Source organism: Pleurodeles waltl, chromosome 6 (assembly GCF_031143425.1).
Source record: "Pleurodeles waltl isolate 20211129_DDA chromosome 6, aPleWal1.hap1.20221129, whole genome shotgun sequence".
Lineage (NCBI taxonomy): Eukaryota > Metazoa > Chordata > Amphibia > Caudata > Salamandridae > Pleurodeles > Pleurodeles waltl.
The window spans coordinates 329772526-329792951 of record NC_090445.1 but is presented as its reverse complement, the minus strand read 5'-3'; the positions used below and the strand labels follow the sequence as shown (position 1 = coordinate 329792951).

At 45.5% G+C, this 20426-nt stretch overlaps 1 protein-coding gene across 1 annotated transcript in view; it reads right to left on the bottom strand.

Annotated features, from left to right (window-relative positions):
* Window positions 1-4665: 4665 nt before the first annotated feature.
* Window positions 4666-20426, bottom strand: part of LOC138299694 (myosin-6) — a 95839-nt gene continuing 80078 nt past the window's right edge. Inside the window, exons 34-39 of the mRNA XM_069238182.1 lie at window positions 17306-17509; window positions 15687-15812; window positions 15307-15582; window positions 10915-11010; window positions 5613-5747; window positions 4666-4816 (exon numbers count right to left, since the gene is read on the bottom strand). Of these exons, the coding sequence (XP_069094283.1) occupies window positions 4796-4816; window positions 5613-5747; window positions 10915-11010; window positions 15307-15582; window positions 15687-15812; window positions 17306-17509 (858 nt within the window). The 3' untranslated portion in view covers window positions 4666-4795. The remainder of the gene's footprint in view (window positions 4817-5612; window positions 5748-10914; window positions 11011-15306; window positions 15583-15686; window positions 15813-17305; window positions 17510-20426) is intronic.

Sequence of the window (20426 nt, the reverse complement as noted above, 5' to 3'; positions counted from 1 at the left end):
TACAAGGGAACATCAACATGTGAGGAATTCATCAAGGCCACAGAGCTTAGAGCTGGCAAAAAGCTTCAAGATTATGCAGCCAGTAATTGTGATTCAAAAATCTTAGCAGTTTGTAGTAGGGGCATAGTGGCTGCAGAAGCCCATTATCCTACATTTTGTTATAGGAACTATACAAGGGTTAAAACAAAGGGGGAAGACCATGCATCTAGCATTCAAACCGATGATCACCACAAAAATATGAGATGAAGCATATGATGAACTATTTCAATACATTAGAACTGTGATTATTTCTAACAGAGTGGTAATACGTGTGATGAGTGCCACTGAAAGTGCTTGAAACCCTCATGGCACGCAGAGGAATACTGGGAACAGGCAAATCAACCTAGAAGTATATTAGAAGAAAATCGGACTTTAAGTTTGGTGACAGCCGCCACATATTCCCAGACAACCAAGGAAAATTATTGGCCTAACTTGTTTGAAAAGAGAATGATCAGTTTTGAAGGTTAAGGCAACAGACATGAACAAGATAATTGAACATAAGAACAATGACTAAAACAAACTTGACCTCAACACCACGGCCATATCATCTATCAGACATTGATGCTACAGCTTTGTGTCTTCAGAAACATGCTGCTATCTTAAATGAGCAAGTTGTTCTTCCAGCCAATATTCAGCCTCATGTCTTCACTAACTTAGCATGGGATAACATTGATTGGCTGGAAGAGACTCTTATTGGTAAAGGGAGAACTCATTGAGTCAGCGGTATAGCTATGCAGCCAAAGTTGGTAGAACCACAACCTACTGAAGCTCCTTTCTCAAGCATTTAGAAACAAAAGCAAAGAACATTGACCACCAGAGATACTGAAGAATTGTTTCATGTATATTTCTGGTGAAGGAGTTGGGCCTCAGCCATTGATGACAAGTACCAAAGTCATGCCAGAATGTGTTGCCCAAAATAAGAACATAATCTGGCTTTTTACAAGATGAGAAGCGAGCCTTGCACAGATAATACTAAGTAGGACAGGATTTAACATCAGTACCAAAGACCTAATTAGTGTATCCCATGATTCCATTTGCTACTTGCCCACCATTAATGCCCCTGCAACTGAATTGATAACCTGTTTCTGAAATTTTGAAACAGTCAAAGCTGATAAGGGAATCACTGCATTTGCCAAAAACTGTAGTGGTCACGGATCAAGCTCTTTATGCAAAAGCAACTGAGTTCATGTAGAAGTATAAAACAACATACGACAGAATCATTCTTCGAATGGGCACCTTTCACACCATTTGCAATACCATTTCTATTCTTGGAAAACGCTTTCAAGATGCTGACCTTTGCAACCTTTGCATTGAAGCAGACATGAAATCAGAAGGATCAATATCATCAGCACTAGAAGGTCGTATGTACAATTGTACAGTTCGAGTACACAAGTACGTGCATAAAGATATGTTGAGACCTGCATGGTTGGAATTTATCCCCTGGGTGAAGGATTGCGAAGAGAACATTCAGGTGATCTACTCCTTCATTGAGGATGTTAATGACTTTGCAAAACACCTGTCAACAGAGATTAGATGACATCTCTCAGAATGTTGCATTTGCCGAAGTAAAACAGCTTTGGGATGTATTCCTGGAACATCTTTGTCATGACAATGGAGATCTCTCTGCATTTTGGATGTCAAATGTGGATATTGTTGATAATGTCTTGCTGGCTCTGTTGTGTGCTGCTCGAGAAGGAAATTGGCTTTTACATCTTACTGCCATACTCTCTATGCTCCCATGGTATTTTGCGTATGAGAGGATGAACTACCCTTGATATCTTCCTGTTAACTATGCTGCAATTACATTACTTGCAGTGAAACATCCAGAGATATACCACAGCTTCATCAACGGATGCTTTTCAGTTCAACTGTCAGATGTTAATCTGTTTGGACGAATTCTGGCCAATCAAGCAATAGAGGTAACAGTCAACAACGACACACAGACTCTGGGTGGTACGACAAGGTTCAACCTCAAGGCGGGTGCTGTGAAAAGATATTATATGACGGCTAAGCACAGCAGCAACTTTTTGGATCAGATAAGGAAAATGTTTCATAACAACAGATCAGATCTTACTCACGCAGACCTACATAAGTCACAATTTGAAAAAGACAAAGATAGTGTTATGAGAGCTGTTAGTGTTGTGCAAAGCTGGATAACCCCATTTGTTGGGCCACATGATCTCATTAGTCTCTACACTGCAAAAAAGGCATCTCAAGGCATAGTATCCGACATAATGAAGGCACATGAAATAGGTGGAGTGCTATACGGACTTCAAACTTAAGCGACTTGAGAATAATCCACCTATTAAGAAGTTTCATTAAAATGAACAAACTAAAAACCTTCACTAACGTCCAAGAAGAAGGCAGTGAACAGCAGTGGCAGGGCAATCATCATGAAAGCAGACAAAGCACTATTTGGTTGAATCATTGTGACAACACAGAATCAGAACCTTCAAATGGTGGATGTACTTTCTCATCCTTTAGGCCCTTTACCATGGGCTTTAGCAACTCCAGAAGGTTTGTTGTGAAAGACAAAAAAAGCTCTTTTAGTAACATACTTGCGGAAAAACTTTACCCCTGCTGAGGAAATACCTGGAAATTCAGCCACGCTGATTAATGGTATGATTCTTCTAAAGAGAGTAAAAGGAGAGGGATCAAGATTTGGTGAGTTTGCTATGTCTGTCTTGTCAATGGCCTTGTGGGAAGGAAATAGGAGTCAAAGAATTGATGTTGTTTTTGATACGTACAATGAGACATCTATTAAGAACAGCAAAAGGACAATCAGAGGGGAAGAACTCAGGCACCAGTTCCAGAGCATCTCAACAACTCTCATCGCATTTCTTGTTAATGAATGGAAGAAGCCAGAGTATTTTGTCAAACTTGAGAATAAAACACTGTTTGTGAACTATGATGATAAACACAAAATCACATCTAAAAGGGAGCTGCAAAGTGCCTGATCTCAGCAGTACACACGAAGAAGCAGGTAGTTGTTTGTTGCTGCATACTGCACATGCTGCTAATGAGGGTTATGAGGCAGTAATGATAAGTTCAGATGACACTGATGTGTTTATTATGTGTTTGGGATTCCATGACAGAATCATGGCTAAATTGTTTCAGAAATGTGGTACTAAAATACGCATGTGAGTCCTTGACATTGGGAAAATAGCTTCAACTCTTGGTGAAAATGTTTGTTGAGCTGTTATCGGATTATATTATCCATTTACCGGATGTGACACAGTAAGCACATTTGTCGGAAAAGAAAAAGTAGGTGCATTCAAAATCCTGTCAAACAGACATAAACAGGAAATATTTTCACAGACAAATGGGATCTCTTAGACGAACTAATGGACAAATTAGAGCGATTCTTGTGCTTGCTGTATGCACCAACATCTTCAGTTCATCACATGAATGACTTGAGATATCACCTATTCTGTACAAAGAAGGGTGAGATAGACAATCATCATCTTCCACCTTGCAGGGACTGTCTAAAGAAACATGTCAAACATTCAAATTATCAAACCGCTGTAAGCAGGAAATGTCTTCTGAATGATCCACAGACACCTCGTCCAATTGGGAGATGGTGGGAGTTGGAAAAACAAGAGGGAGCAGGGCAACTGGTAGTGGACTGGATCAAGGGGCAGCCAGCACCTCAGGCTGTGTCAGATCTACTAGCTTGCAACTGCATTAGGAACTGCAAACTGCAAACATGTGTCTGCTGCCTAAATGACCTCAAGTGCACTGACGTGCAGACCACCTGTGAAACCCAAACAGACACAGAGAACGATGATACCTATTCAGAAGAAGATGATGACAATGAATGTGAATGATAAAATTGTGTTTATGTTCATTCATGGCATACATTGCCCATGTAAGATGTGACAGTTATTATTATTTGAAATTGTAAGGGAAAATGATGCATATAATTTATATCAATATATGAAGAATACAATTAGGTTTTATTGTTATTATTTTAAGGACTATATTGTTGTTATTAAGATTAACAGTCATAATTATATTTCCACATATGGTGAATTTGTATGCTATTTATCAAAAATATTAAAACCATTATTTTTTTCCGACTATGGTGGATAATCCAATAATGTCAGACAAAAAGCAAAGAGTGATGACTTGCTATCACATATTTTCCATCTCTAGGCAGTCATACCTTGCAAAAAAATCATGTTAGAACCTATCCCTGAGTGGTACCAATGGCCTAAATTTGGGGTCCTGGATCATGGCCTAACTAGACCTTGCAGTGAGTTTCAGAAGTACAGGTCTAAAACCCCAGAATCCATCACTACAGGTAGTGACATCACTGCAGTTCCCACCATGATGCCCTTATCAACAGAAGTGCCGCTGATGGAACACTACTGAAAAGGAACATTTTAATATCACCCTGCCCCTCGGTCTGTTGCTGTGTCTGACGTTCTGCTTAAGGATGGGGAGCTTGTAGTGTTTCCTAGCCGCCCACTGTTACATCCTGGTTATACCTTGGTAAGAACACCCAGACCACCCTCAACGTAGTGACAAAATAATTCTGTGATAGAATACCTTGGCAATCACCCCCGCAATGTAACCTCACCTCAGTCTTCCTCAAATCGTAAGAAAAGATATAGACAGCTCACGCATTGTGCTACAGAGATTTTTATTTATGCACATATTTCTACAGCATATACAGAACGAGTAAGGCGAACAGAGAAGCCAACTCCATTGTCGAAGGACCCTCACAGCTGTTGGTGACGCGAAGAAGGGCTTGTCACTCTTCATCTTGGAGTTTCTAGAGCATGCAAGAGAGAGACATGGAGAAACAGTAATACCAAATTAGCTAAGCTTAGAGGATCTGGAACACTCTACACGGTACATAAGGCTGTGGTATTGTTGGATAGAGATGGTTCTGGGCTAGTACCTGGCAGTGAGAGGCAGAGTATCTTGGAGGACAGTTCCCTCTGTTCCCCAGTTTCTCGGACATTGTTAGTGACTGAGAGCTGTGGGATGTTTGTTTTGATGGTAGCCGAGTGGGTTATGGGATGCTAGATACACAGTAGGACAGAGAATTCTGGGACAGGGTTTTCCGTACAGCACAGTGGGCTGTGGAACAGATTGTCAGAGTAGGTCAAACCACATTCTGAAATGATAAACTGTTGTCAGACAGAGAAATCTGGGTATTATGTGCAGGCGTTGGACAGAGAGGAGTCTGGAATAGAATGACAGCATAGAGCAGAGGGTAGTCTGTGGAGTGAGAAAATTGGTGTGCACATTTCCACAATACTTCCCTCTCCAAAATGTCCCAGAATTTACTTGACACTTATTTCGGTGTGGGACAGAAGATTCTGCCATATGATATGCTGGTACAGAGGAGAGCTGTGTATTCGCCAGTTTAGCAGGAAGAGGATTCTGGGATATTCCATTAGCGGCATGGGAAAGAAGGCGTTTATGGGATAGGTCTGTGTTGGCCAGAAAGTAGTGTGGGAGGGATACACCAGTGTAGAATAGAAAAGATTCTGATATAGGAATGCCGATGTACAACACTGTGGTAAATGAATTGGCCTATTGGTAAGGGCCCTAGTTCCCACCTTTCCTCCAATGTCCCGGCTCTTGGCGCGAAGCTTGTTGACTTGGGATTCAGCAATGTCGGCCCGCTCCTCAGCCTCATCCAGGTCATGCTGCAGTTTACGGAATTTGGCCAGGTTGACATTGGCTACTTCCTCCTGGGAAGGGAACCACAAAATACGGAATGAAGTGGGCAGAAAAGAATTAGCGACATTAAAGACGTGCTGGACAGGGAGATAGGGAGGACCAGGGTGATTAGAGAAGAGGGCTGTTGAGATGATGGTGGATATGAGGGGTGGGGGAGGAGCAAACTCACTGGGCCAGAGTGATATGGAAAAGAAACAAGGTCAATACAAAGGAGGGGTGTGGAGAAAGGCCAAGGTAAATGGAAAACGAAGGGTGGGTGGGGGGAGTAATGTGATTGAGCAGGGGTATGCAAGGAAGTGGGTCGCCTGGATGTTTGTATAAAAGGGTTAACTGGTTTCCTCATTCCACAGGGCCCCGTGCCACTGCACCTGTTGTGCCATGTATAGTTATGTGACTGGCTGCCCACGCAGCTGTGCACGAGCCACGTTGGTGGAAGGACGGGGGCCCAACTCCTCCACCCACCTGAGGCGCACATTCCCCTTGATGGATTCTAAGGGCCCATTAATATAATATATGAGACTGTGCAGGCCGGGGACGCATGTATCCTCGTCTGCGCCATCTTTTGCGGCAACGGGGGCCGCAGCCAGCTCGGAGCCTCGTATATGTCCCGGTGAATGAGGAGGGGGCACATACCCGTGTCTCGCACCCTGGCCTTCTCCGAGTACAAACTTTCTGCTGGGGCTAACGGATGCGCGTTTTAAAACTCTGGTCCCACTGGGCCTTTTGTAAAAGCCCGGATTCTTTTTTTTTTTTTTTTTTTTGCAAATCTGCACTGAGAAAAAAATATTTCGTGAATCAGCCAGTCTCGTTTTGCCATTATTCAGTTCCAATAGTGCACTTCAACTGTATTCAAAGCAAGAGGAGACGCGGGTCCAAGGTCCTAATGTAGCAATAGGTGAGGATACTGCCAGAGTAGAAGAATCGTAGAAAAATAACTGTGCAGAAGAAATAGTAGAACTCTCCAAGGCACCACTAACATGTATATTTACTGCAGAAGTGATGGCACGCACCTGTGCATGTGCCAAAAGATGTAAAGAATAAAATCAGGGTCTCTGTTTCCGCAGTTTCAGTCTGCCTGCACTGGTCGGAGGTGGTGTCGTAGCGTGCAGCACTCCATACAAAGCACTTGAAACTACATTTGGTGTAATCGTCAAAATGTAATTTGCTTAAATTTAATATAGCCGAGCGATACAATCTGTGTTGTGTTGCCAAACGACACATTGAACCTAATGCTTAAGTGGATTTTCCTACGATCAAATTAGCAGATGTCGCTGTTACGATTTTATATCACGCGAAATAGGTCGCTTGGAGTAATAATATGTTACCACATTTAATCTAGAATATAATTTCTGCAGTCTGTATCCACAGGCTGGTTCTCACCGTCGGTGATGGTCCTGTCTGGCGGGTCTGCACAGAGACCCCCGTGCAGTAGGCGCTACAGAAAAGCCCACCTAGGTGCATTTGAGCTTGCTTTGGCCATGACGCATTTGTGCATAGGTTTGTCTGCCTTTACCACTTCAGTTCCGTTTGGTGGAAGACTGTCCTTCACCAGTAACAATATATTTTTTCGTTTCTGAAGGGGTGAGTGGCAGGTACGAGCTCGGCAGCTGGTGTGCCCTCGCTTCACCTCTGGCAGGAGACAGGGAGGGCCACTGGCTTGTGCTGCATCTGCCGACACAGTTTTGATGAATGAGTGTTTTTTCCCCCCAATATTCATTGGAAACCAACTACCTCCTCTCAGTGACAGACTCAGACATGTAGATAGAACGTGGCCAAGGAAACAGTTTGGAACATTAGTTGAAGCTATTCTCCTCGCTACCTCATCTCCTGCAGGGTTCACCTGTACGCTGACTATGGTGGTTACCAGGAGATACTTCATCTCCTGCAGGGTTCACCTGTACGCTGACTATGGTGGTTACCAGGAGATGCTTTATTGTCACAAGTTTTACAGCGTTACTGACAGCAGATTACACATTTGTGTAGCTGGAGGAAATGTGTCTCATCTAACACTCTGATTCTGCCGGCACTCTCCCGTCCACGTGAACAGGACTCCTCTGATGTCCCAGGCCACTGAACTGGCCCTGCCCCCTACTCTAACGTGCAGGGATGCTGTGATTACAGGACCTTGATTCATTGGGTTGTTGACCCCTTGACCGCCCTGGCTCCGAACTTTGTTGGTCACTGATGTAAATTAGGTATAGTTCATCTCACTGAAGCCCTATCATGAGAGAGGTCACACTTTAGATGTAATATTTGCCCTTCCTGGGACGATCACTTCTTGAGACATCCTTCTGTTGGTGCGACCAGGCAATTATGATAACATTACTTTTGATAATGCTGTTTGTAAACTTATTATGTGCATATGGATGAATATCAATCGGGGACCATTGGCTTTCCAGTTGGAGAAACTGAATAACAGTGATTCTTCAAAACCTTCAGGCATTCTGTGTCTTTTCTGTTTCTATTGCACATAATCCTGTTCAATTGAACGCGAGGTGTGTTTTCCTACTGTTTAGCACTCCGTAAACCCTTAGGCAAATGTAGTGAGTGCCAGTGGTGTGCTCCTTATGGTATCACTGTCGAAGCATTTCATCGTTCTTAATGGAAGACATATTAATGCATTCTGGGCTCAAGCCCCAATACATAATTTTCCAATTACATGCTCTACGCTATTCATATCATAACCAGAAGGAAGGAGTTACTTTTAATCTTCAGAAAGCAAAATAGTCCTTATTCTCACATGCAGCGATGACCTGGCTTCACCAACCACTCAACATCTCTATCTTTGTCAGAAGTCTTTAAAATCAGACATCACATGACAGTTGTAGGACTCCATACTTTTGTTTCTGATCCTCTTAAAATGCCACTATCTGCAAAATTGTTGTGCTGGATCAGGAGCAGCTGATGAAATGTATGGCAGATTCTGCCCTACCTAAACAACAAATAACAAACACATTTCTATGCTTAATTTAGCTTGCTGCGGAATACCAGTACTGCTCTCTTCTGTGCTGTGTTTGATGACGCAGTTGGGTTCTTCTCTTGCATTGTACATCACTTAGGGCCTCATTACGACCTCAGCGGTCTTCTTAGAAGCCCGCCGAGGTAGCGGGCAGCGGAATACCGCCAGTGCTGGTGGTATTCCTGGCTCCCTATTTCGACTTTTCCACTGGGCCAGTGGATGGTAACAGTGTAACTGCCTGACAGCCCAGTGGAAAAATCACATCAACATTGCTGCCGACTCGTAATAGAGCCGGCGGCAATGCTGATGTGCAGCGGTTGCAGTAGGACCCGTCGGGCATTTCACTGCCCGAAATTCAGGCAGTGAAATGCGCGATGGGGCTATGCCTGGGGCCCCTGCACTGCCCATGCCAAATGCATGGGCAGTGCAGGGCCCTCCAGGGGCACCCCACGTCCCCCTTACCGCCAGCCTTTCCATGGCGGTGTTTACTGCCGAGGCCAGGCTGGCGGTCAGGGACTCTGGGGATTATGACCTCCAGGCGAAAGCCTGGCGGTATAGTGGGGGGACCGGTGGTATGGCCGTGGCTATTGCGCCACGGTCATAATAGCTGGCGGAACACCGCCAGCCTGTTGGCGGTGTTACTGCCAGCTTACCGCCGGCCGCCAGGGTCGTAATGAGGCCCTTAGTCCCTTCTGGTCATGAACCTGCATCTTTCAGGCACAATTTAGTGACTATAACATACAATACTACAAAAAACCTCAACTGATCTCTGGAACATATCTAACTCTGGCCCTATTTCATTGCTGTGGCCATCACCACCATCTTGGGGACACCAGGGCCAATTCAACTTTGTGACTCTTTGTAGGCTGGTGAAAGCCTGGAAATGTTTCAGCTCTGATTCAGTCTCCTTGAGTTTTAGAGTTTCCTTTCCTGGTGTTCCTGGATGACCTTCGGATGCCTTTGAACAGCGACGTGACAGCACTGAACTGATTCACAGCATTTGAGGTTATCGACATGCTTTGTACTTGGCAGCCTTCAGCTCACTGGATTCAGTATGTAGTCATGGAATGATGAAACCTTTTCTGGCTGATCGGTTTTAAGCACTGAGTATACTGCCATTTAATTTTGAGCCCCAGGGGTTGCCTTGTGGTCTCCTCTTTGTCACCAGGTCTTTCTATTATGTTCTTAACGCCACTGGCTCACAAAGTTCCAGTCTTTGTCTCAACCATTTATATGAAAGAGGATGAGAGAGTTTCTCATTTAGTTTCAGGCAGTTTAAACAGTATTAACAGGCTAACAGCTTTGTTTTATAGCTTAGGATCAAAATAGTAAGACCGAAAATCATGTGCCTACTATATCCTTAAAATTAGGGTTTCATAAAACACAGTCCGAGGGCGCAGCCTAGCCTGCAATCATGATTTTTTAAATGTTTTCCCAATAAGGAAAAATCTCTATAAAAAAGGCCCACCCTAAATAGGATGGGCTTTATAACAATGTGACACTGAGATTCCTTTAGCACACAGGCTGCTCCCTAAGGATTTCCAGCAGCAAAAAAACATGAGGCAATGGAACCATGAGTGTGATGGATGCAGCACATTTGCTAGATTTCAACTGCATTGGCCATACCTTTTATGACTTTCTTAGGTCCTCATGATGAGTCACCTAAATGGTATTGAGATGCCGGGTATTCCTGCACCCAGATTACTGGGTGTGGGAAATCTGGGCCTGGGTTTTACCAAATGTGGAAATGTACCCTGTAACCAGAAAGGTTTTCACAAACTTTCCACTGGCTCAAAGCTGGTGAAAAATGTCCATGAAAGGTCCCAAAATTGGGAAAAGCCTGTGGTAGTTGACCTGGTCATTATGGGTGCCACATGTTATTCTTAAGTCTAGAGCCAGATTTTGGTGTTGAAATGCAGTTTATGAATCGTTCATTTCTGCCCAGCTGGTAAAGGGGGTCCTTGTCTAGTAGTTGTGCCGAAATAAACATTAGGTCTAGCATTAGATGTAGGGAAGAACAAAGAAACTGAGGGTGAAATAGCATTTTAGAACAAATATGAGATATGACTGAAAATTTGCTCAGAGAGTTCAGAAAGAGAAAGGGGGAAGACAAAAGGGAGAGGTAGATTTGTCACCATCTGCATGTCCTCTTTCAGTCAGATATGAAAGATACTTCACTTACCACCTTCTCTGCTTACCCTTGTGGGACAGCCACTTACCGCCTCCTCTGCCTGCCTCTTATAGGCCTTCACTTTGAGCTGGAGTTTGTCCACAAGGTCCTGCAGGCGGGTCAGGTTCTTGCGATCTTCCTCGGTCTGAGAAGAACAGGAAAGGCAGACTGTCACTGCTGCAGCAGGAACATTGAAGAACCACATTTTCTTGTCCACATTTAATCCCACCCATGTCTGTTCATTCCACACCCAAGTATTTGAGGTGAAAAAGTACAGAAATCTGGGCAATAGGCATGAAAAAGATGAATGAATGAATAGTTTGGTTCCTATTAGCCATACTTGCGGACTATATAACTTCAGTTTCTGCTATGAATGTGTTGTTGTTTAAAGGCTAGAAAAAATCCCCTGTATTTCAGTCTTCCTGCAAGGTCTTTCTCTGAAGCAGCAGTTGTGTGTGGACCATTTGATTCTGTCCCCAGCCCTGCACCCAGTAACTGCATGGAAGCCTCAGCTAAGCCCAGGAGGCCATTTTTAACAGACATGAACAGAGACAAGCCCACTTATGTTACTTGGCCCTGGAGGATCAAGACCTGCTTGACTCCATTCTTCATCCAAGGCTTACAAAATCCAGGTACACTACAGAAGAGGTACAGTGGCACCATGGTTGAGGAGTTCCTTGCCAACACTGCTGACTGCATAACCACCAGGAACCTAGTCACAGCAAAGGTGCACCAGTCAGAACTATGGGGCTATCAATGAATGTGGTCAGACAGAACTAAATTGCCCCTTGCTGCTAGGCTAGACATTTTGGTTCCTGGGTGATCCCACCCCCTCATACAAGGCCTATTAAGGCCATGAACACTGCACAAGTGGCACAGTGGAGACTATGTGCAGTAGTTTAGTAGAGCAGTCATCTCCCCAGCAACAATGCAGAGTCCACTGCTTTACATACAGGCACAACCTGTGTTTCCCTACTTGGCCTGAGTAGTCATCTTTAAACAGGGTCAGACAGTGTTGAATGCCCTTCATGACACCACCTTTCCATGAGCTCTGAGGATTCTATCTTCACCTTAGGTCCTGTAAGGCTTCTCTCTTGCTCCTCAACTGAGGCCTACAAAGGCCACCAGCCTTGCGGAGGTGCTAAGAAGAGCAGAGTGGAGCAGTGGCTCCTTTGCTCAAAACTATAGCCCAACAGCGTAGAGGGGTTTCCCAGCTTTGCTATGGTGGTAATTCATTGAACAGGGTCAATGCGTTTGAATCCACTCTTGCTGCCATCCTCCTTTGATTCCGCTAATCATTGGGCCTCCCAATGCTTCCCTCGAGCAAGGCATTGGGAGGCCACAAGAGCTGCAGAAGGGGAACGGTGTGGTGCACTAAGCATGTCAGTGTTTGTCCACTTTGGCTCGTGGCCCTGGCCGGCCCCTATGGTTCGCAACTCTAAGATGGTATGGTTAGTTCCTCCTCTGTTCCCAAGCACCATGCTATTGAATAAAAAAAGTACACAGCCAACCTGTGCTCCCCAGTTGTTTACTCACTTATGGCTTGTGCCCCAGGCCAGTGACTATACGACCACCTATACTGTGCTTCAGGCTATTGAATGATATGCACCCTGTTGAACTGGTAGCCAAGACAGTGAGTGATGGCAACAGAACTCTGCTGCATGCCATCCAGCGAAGTGTACCCAGCTGAGATGTAACCCTATTTGCCATTTGAACCCTCAGCACACCACTGCTAAGATATTGTTCAAATATATATATTGTATAGCATTGCTTCTCAGCTAATCTGGCCCCCACAATCATCCCTGCCCCGCTATCCACCAGTCCCCTTGTCTTCACTGACTTTAGTCTCAACGTGAAGAAATGCAAATCGGAGCACTTTGAGGCCTCATCGTATGTATGAAGCGCTACATAAATAGTGCAATTCAATACAAAGCAATCATCAAGTTATCTTCTCTGCCCAATTGCCTCCAGCACACACTGTCTCCAAAGCTTTCTCTAACCCAGCAGTATTCGAACTGATGGGCATGACTCTCGGGGACTGCAGTGATTGTCTGTTCAGTGGTCTACAATGCATTTTTAATAAGCCCTCACAGCTAAGCAGAATCTTGCTTTGTTTTTACAAGCTTGTCTAAGATCTCAAGTAAATGTAGATCTCTCCCACCCACTTTATTGGGTGGTTTCAGGGCCAGAGGAAGGGTCATATGGCTCATACCCACACCCAGACACTTACAAACGCAGCAGAAGACCCCAGCCACAATCAAGGATGTCACAAACTCAAAAGGGAGGAGAGGCGGTAGTGCAGGATGTGCCAGAAGCGAGCTTCTCGACCCACCCCTACCCTCCAATTTATCTTGGGGATAGGTGTTTCACAGGCAATAGGCCCCTCTTAAGACTCCAGCCTCTTTCAAATTCATATGGCAGGAGGTCCTCCATAGCAATCCTCTACCACCAACCATTCCACATTAAATTTGAGTGTAGGATGTGTCCCAGGAAGTGTCCTCCCACAAAGCAGGGGTTAGGACGATGCCCTGTGAACATGCAGGATTTCCCTAAACCACACCCAAGACCGAGGCTTACAATGCCAGGCCTGAGCCACCCTTTGGCTAGAAGCTGGGAAACCGTGGGCATATCACCAGCCCCCTGCTGTATCATGACTGGGAACAACAGACCACTGGAGATGACAATTGCTACCAGCAACTTCATGACCAGGAGAAGGTGACCTCTTGGCACACACCCTCACCCCTGGTCAACCCACGAACAACCACGACATACTGGATGCAGACTGCCACTAGGCATGTGGCCTGCCCCCGCAGTCTCCAACACCATGGACATCATGCCTCTGGGCATGCCGCCCTGCTTTCCAAACCTCATGACAAGGGGCAGGTGGGGTCCTGGCATGCTGCTTTGACCCTGACCATCAGCCAACTCACCCATAGTGACTCAAACGAAAAATATTTCAATTGCGCAGGGGAGAGGAGTCTAGCTGTAAGAAGATCACTACTCTGACCTCATCTTCCACCACAGAAACGGCAGACCTCATCCTCGCACCTGCATTAGAGGCTTAGCCACGCTCACTATTGGCCCACTTTTCAATACAACTTTGTTCTTCGGATCAACATCACCTCTCAACACACCTTTAATGACATTCTCCTACCAACTTTGGACCCCTACTGTATCCTAAGCACTTTTATGCTCACTGCACTGTACCCGACCTAGACTACTCCCCTTACCTTCTTCTTCAAGATGAATAGGTGGTTACCTCTGCCTTTCCAAAGTCCAAACACTCTTTTCTCTCTAGTGCCTATCCTCAATGCTCTAAGGCAATAGAGGGGATATCGGTGCTCTGCAAAGATTACGGTGACCTCGTCTCCCCATCGATCTATTGTACTGTCTGTCTCCCAAACTCTTCTTCTCCAGGTTCCTTCTTGAATGCTTAGTGTTTAATGTGCTGAGTCTCACCTCCCTCCCACAACCCACTCAAAGTGCTATCATAAAGTTTCCATCAACTCCGCTTCACAGACTACCATTGCATGAGAGTCCGTTGTCCCCTCTGTCGGTCACCTCTACTTCTATCTTCAGAAACAGTTCAGCAGCATTGAACACAGTTGATTGATCAACTACATTAGCTACTCCTGTATTCAAGGCCTCATTGTTCTGCTCTTGCTCTCCTTCTTTGTCTCATGGGCTGTTTGCACTCCTTAACTACAGCGTTCTCAATGGTTGTCTAACAGGCCTCCTCCTTGTGTCCTCTCCTTTTATCATCTACTTCCCCTACCTCTGGGACATTAGTGCCTCCCTTGGCACCCCTTACCACCTGTATACCAGTGACACTTAGACCTTTTTCTCATCTCCAGATCAGTCTAAAATCTGCTCCTCACTCACAAATGTTAACCACGGGATTGCCTGCCACTCCTCATGCTTAAGCCATTCGGTTATTCTATTACTGGGTTGGGCATCTGTCCCCAGTCAATTCGGTTTTTGGTTAGTCATACAAGCAATCCCTAAGTGAGGGACTTCGGTCATAAGCATAAAAAAAGGCTTTGCTGTAAGAAAGCAACATCACATTGGCAACATCTTTTGCTTCAACATGAATAAAGGACAATACATTAACAGTCAAACATGGCTTCCACATCATCCGGTCTTCTTAGAAGCAGAAGCCCAACCCGGCACCTTTAATCTAGATAGGTCTACCTGATTTTCACAATTGTCCTCAAAGTGCTGCCCCCATACCTTCTAGGTAAATAATACTCCTCCATCTTTCAGCATGTTCTTCTAATCCTCTTTCCAACCCTGGTCTCTTCGACCAACTTCCAGAATCCATCCAAAACTCTTTGTACTGCACAGGTTCATATGTTTGCCTAGTCTTCTGAAAGCCACCCCCATTATAGGAAAGTAGATCTCTCCCATCCTCAGGATGTTCTTTGAGGGCTAGCTTCCATACCTGGTAGGTTAGTTCTTTAACACGCCTCTCGTACTTTCTCATGCCCTTCACTGTCTCAGCTCCACGTTTCTGCTCGCCTTCCAGCTCGTTCTCCAGCTCCCGCACCCGGGCCTCCAGCTTCTGCAGCTGCTTCTTGCCACCCTTCATGGCAATCTGCTCGGCCTCATCTAGTCGCTGCTGTAGGTCCTTGATGGTCTGCTCCATGTTCTTCTTCATGCGTTCCAGGTGAGCGCTGGTGTCCTGCTCCTTCTTCAGCTCTTCAGCCATCATGGCTGCCTGTGGGAGAAGACATCACAGAGTCAAACATTTCTTAATGGCCTCTGATAGTAGGGTAACTAGACCAGTCCGTAACCTCTGCAAATAGTGGAGTCAATGCATACATCAGTGATGGCTTTCTTGGCCTTCTCCTCTGCGTTCCGACACTCTTGGATGGATTCCTCCACGTCAGTCTGTAGCTGGGACAGGTCTGCGTCCATCTTCTTCTTCTGGTTTATAAGGCTGGTGTTCTGGGAAAAGAAATAGATAGCAGTGAGTTTATTACTGCTTTGCACCCGTGTTGTGAAGCTTCAGCGGTATTCCACCTTTAGACAGAAGAACCTAATGTCAGCAACCAGGATATATTGTGATTTCACCTCTGCAGTGAATGGGTAGTGGGGTTCCTCCGGTATGGAAATCTCTACCGAGATTCCTGAAGACAAAAAAAGTATATAATGAAATGCTTGAAATAATGCTTATTAACCACTTGGAATTCAAAAGGGCAGCATTTCGTTCCATTGTTTTCTGATAATGCCTATATTTGAGATGTCTAATTATGCAAATTAATATTGGTAATTAACACTTCTATTGTACACACTATTCGATTATTGAGGCATTACAGTTGTTTCTTTAGTCTGGGTCCAGGTTATGACATCTTATTTGGTTTTGTGGAGGCATGTGGTCAATGTCTATGAAAGTTTTTATGAGTTATGTGTTTTTCGTGGGTGAGATTGGAGGCATGCACAAAATTATGTACATATTTCCTCAGTTGGTGCTCCTTGCCAGTCAAATTCTCATGGTAGGTAAAAAGCTCTTGGTAGTTAAGTAGTGATGGATGTCTTAATAACTCCATTAATTTTATATTTGGGTCATATTAGCATATGAAGAGTTCTCTGTTTTAATGTGAGCTGTAGTCTTGATTTGTTTCTCTTTTGTGGTGGTATCACAAATGATTTGCATATGATTGGATCCTCCTGTAATAGAATAGGTAAGTTAAAGAAAAATGTGCCATGTGATGCAGCATAGAGGAAGTTCCAGTGGGAAACAAGCGTTGGCTCAAACATTTCAGTCCATCTCATCTTTTTGTTCCCAAAGGTATTGCTCCTCTACAAGTGACAAATGAAGCCCCTAAAAAGTGAATTATAAATGGGATGCTTACTTTAAACTAACAGTACTGTGTGATACCTGACGAAGGAGTGCAGGATCTGTGCTCTTTCTCTGTGGACCTTATATGGAAGTGCAGGATCTTCTGCCTCTCTTTGAGCTCTATGCGGTTCCTCAACTAAGACTGCAGGGCCTCCTCCCCCCCATCTCTGAGCTCTATGTGGTCCTCACCTGGGCGTGCAGGATATACTCCCTCTCTGAGCTCTATGTGGTTCATCACCTGGAAGGGCAGGAGCTGCGCCCTCTTTCTCAGCTCAGGTGGCTCCTCATCTAAGACTGCAGGGTCTGCTCCTCCTCTGTGAGCTCTGTGTGGTTCCTCACCTGGAAGTGAAGGGTGTACTCCCTCTCTGAGCTCTGTGTGGTTCCTCACCTGGAAGTGAAGGGTGTACTCCCTCTCTGAGCTCTGTGTGGTTCCTCACCTGGAAGGGCAGGAGCTGCACCCTCTCACCCTCTCTCTGAGCTCTATGCGGTTCCTCACCTAAGACTCCAGAGTCTGCTCCCCCTCTCTGAGCTCTATGTGGCTTCTCACCTCGAAATGCAAGGTATAGTCCTTCTCACTAAACTCTACATGATTTCTCACCTGGGAGTGCAAAAGCTGCACCCTCTCACTGGTCTCAATCAGTTCTTGTTCTGCTAGTTTGCGGGCTCTTTCCGTCTGCTCTACCACTGCACGCAGCTCTTCCAGTTCGGCCTGCAGAAGGTTATTCCTCCGCTCCACAATTGCGATGTTTTCCTTAAGGTCATCATTTGCTCGAACCACATCATCCAGCTGCAGCTGGCTGTCCTGAGAAATAAAGAGTAAAATAGCAGAGATGAGACCAATGAAGCTGGAAATAGGGTTGTCTATGCCACCACAGCTCCTTGATACCAACATTTTGAGCATCATTCATGCATGTGAAAGAATCCAGGAGGGTTAGATGTGTGTGCCATCTGCTCTGCAGGATATGTAAATGTACAGATCAGGTTTGATAAATCTTATGCAGCATGTGAAACACGATACAGGTCACATTTGGTACATGCCATGTAGTATAGATCATGTATGGTATAGGTCATGAGATTTACTTTGTACTTTTTACTTGCAGTGTCTAGGGTATGAAGAACTAAACTATGAATCCTTACTTTACTGCCCATGTTCACCTGTTTTTTCAGCCCACTGCAATGTCCCATAAGAGGGTCCTATAACTATCTGATCTTCATAAAAAGTTTTTTTTTAAATGACAATCAACATCCAGCTAGTAGCCTTCATAATATTCCTTGCCTTGATGTTCTGTCCCTGATGAACAGAACATAAGCTATCAGCCTGGTGCCTTACTCCTTAGAAGCACACAAACTCACCTGTGGGGTGCATCAAGGTTCATCCTTCAGCCCTACCCTCTTCAACATATATATAGTCTTGTTGGCCAGTGTCATCCACACACACAACATCAACATCTTCTCCTATGTGGGTGACACACAGCTCATACTCTCCCTCTCAGACAAGACACCCACATAAGGAACAAGTTCACCACCTGCATGAGCAAAGTCGCCAACTGGATGAAGTCCAACTGTCTCAAACTCAACACTGACAAAAGGGAAGCAGTGATCTTCAGCAAGAACACCTCACCATGGAACTCCAGCTGAGGGCCGGATGACATTGAAGCTACACCTACTCCTAGCACCCATGCCGGGAACCTCCGGATCATCACTGACAGAAAACTGGACATGATTGCACAAGTAAGCACCATCACCACATCCTGCTTCCACACCTCGAGGATGCCAGGGAAGCTCCTCAAATGGCTCCCAAGCAACACCAGAAAGACCGTCATCCATGCCTTCGTCACCAGCAAGCTGGGTTATGAGAAGATAAATCCAAAGTACTCACTAGAAGGCTACAGACTGTCCAGCAGATCCATCCTCAAACTCCCACACAGAGCTCACATCGCACCATAGCACAGGAAGCTCCACTGGATCCTGATATACAAATGTGAACATTTCTAACTCCTCACCCATGCATTCAAGACACAACACAACATTGCCTCCTGTCTACATGGGCAGCTGCATCTTTTTCCACCAACCACCCAGACACCTATGCTTTGTGGGACACCTGCTTGCACACACAGAAACAGATCCAGACACCGGGCTTTCTCGTATATGCCACCTAAAACGTAGAACAACCTCCCACTACAGATTAGAGGTTCCTCCTCATTTCTTGAGCTGAGGAGCTGAAGCTCTGGCTCTTCGAATAATAGGGCACGGCTAGTCAAACACACCTGCTCAATGCTAGAATATCCTCCTGGGTGATAAAGCACCTTAACAATACGCATAACATAACCTAACACCTTTGACCAAGAGCAAAGAGACTGCATTATAAACTCAAAATCAATTCAGACTATGTTGTTAAAATTCATATTTAGGATATGCCAGGACTGGTACATTTCACAAATAGTGCCTGCTATGAAAAACAGGCCAAGTGTAGTTTAGCACACATGAGGTACAGGCCTTGTATGGTACAAATCTTTACTGATCATAATTTACATAGGCCTTGGGGTGTCCTAAACGTATGCAGTATGGGCTGTGAATGTGAAGAAGAGGTCAAAAGTGGTACTGGCCTTATGTGGAACTGCCAGAATTGGTTGTCCCAGAAATGATGTCTAAATATCTCTCTATACTTTTCTCTGTGCAGCATAGGCCGTGTGCTCTCCAGGCCTTGAGAGGTATAGATCATATGTGGTACAAGTCTAGTTTAGTGCAGGTCTCAACAAAATGTACATTATGGCGGTCATTCCTAGATTTGCGGGCGGCGAAGCAGGAACCGCCAGAAGACCGTACCGCGGTCAAAAGACCGCGGCGGTCATTCTGAGTTTCCCGCTGGGCTGGCGGGTGACCGCCAGAAGGCCGCCCGCCTGCCCAGCGGGAAACCCCCTTCCACGAGGATGCCGGCTCCGAATGGAGCCGGCGGAGTCGAAGGGGTGCGACGGGTGCAGTTGCACCCGTCACGACTTTCAGTGTCTGCCACGCAGACACTGAAAATCTCTGTGGAGCCCTGTTAGGGGGCCCCTGCAGTGCCCATGCCAGTGGCCCATGCATGGGCACTGCAGGGGCCCCCAGGGGGCCCACGACACCCGTTCCCACCAGCCAGGTTCTGGCGGTGAAAACCGCCAGAACCAGGCAGGCGGGAAGGGGGTCGGAAGCCATGGAGGATTCCCTGGGGCAGCGGGAAGCCGGCGGGAAACAGCCGGCTTCCCTTTTCTGACCGCGGCTTTACCGCCGCGGTCAGAATGCCCCCGGAAGCACCGCCAGCCTGTTGGCGGTGCTTCCTCCGTCACCTACCCTGACGGTCATAGACCGCCAGGGTAGGAATGACCCCCTATGTATGTTACAAATTATGTGTCGCAGAGACCATGTTTGTAAAGGTCCTTGTCTAGGACAGACAATGTTTTAAATCAGTGAGTCATATATCTTATGTATGATGTCCTGATATGGTACAGGTGATGTGTTGTGCATGTTGTACTTGCCATGTATGTTATATATCAGTTAATGTAGATCAAGTTAGGCACAGGTTATGTTGGTATAGGCCTTGACTGGTAAAAATCATGTGTGGCACAGATTTGATGTAGCACACATCATCTGTAGGACTGGTTCATACATAGTATAAGATGTGCATGATCCTAGTTATCTGCAGCATAGGGTATGTACAGGCCTGGCCACATATCAGACAGGCC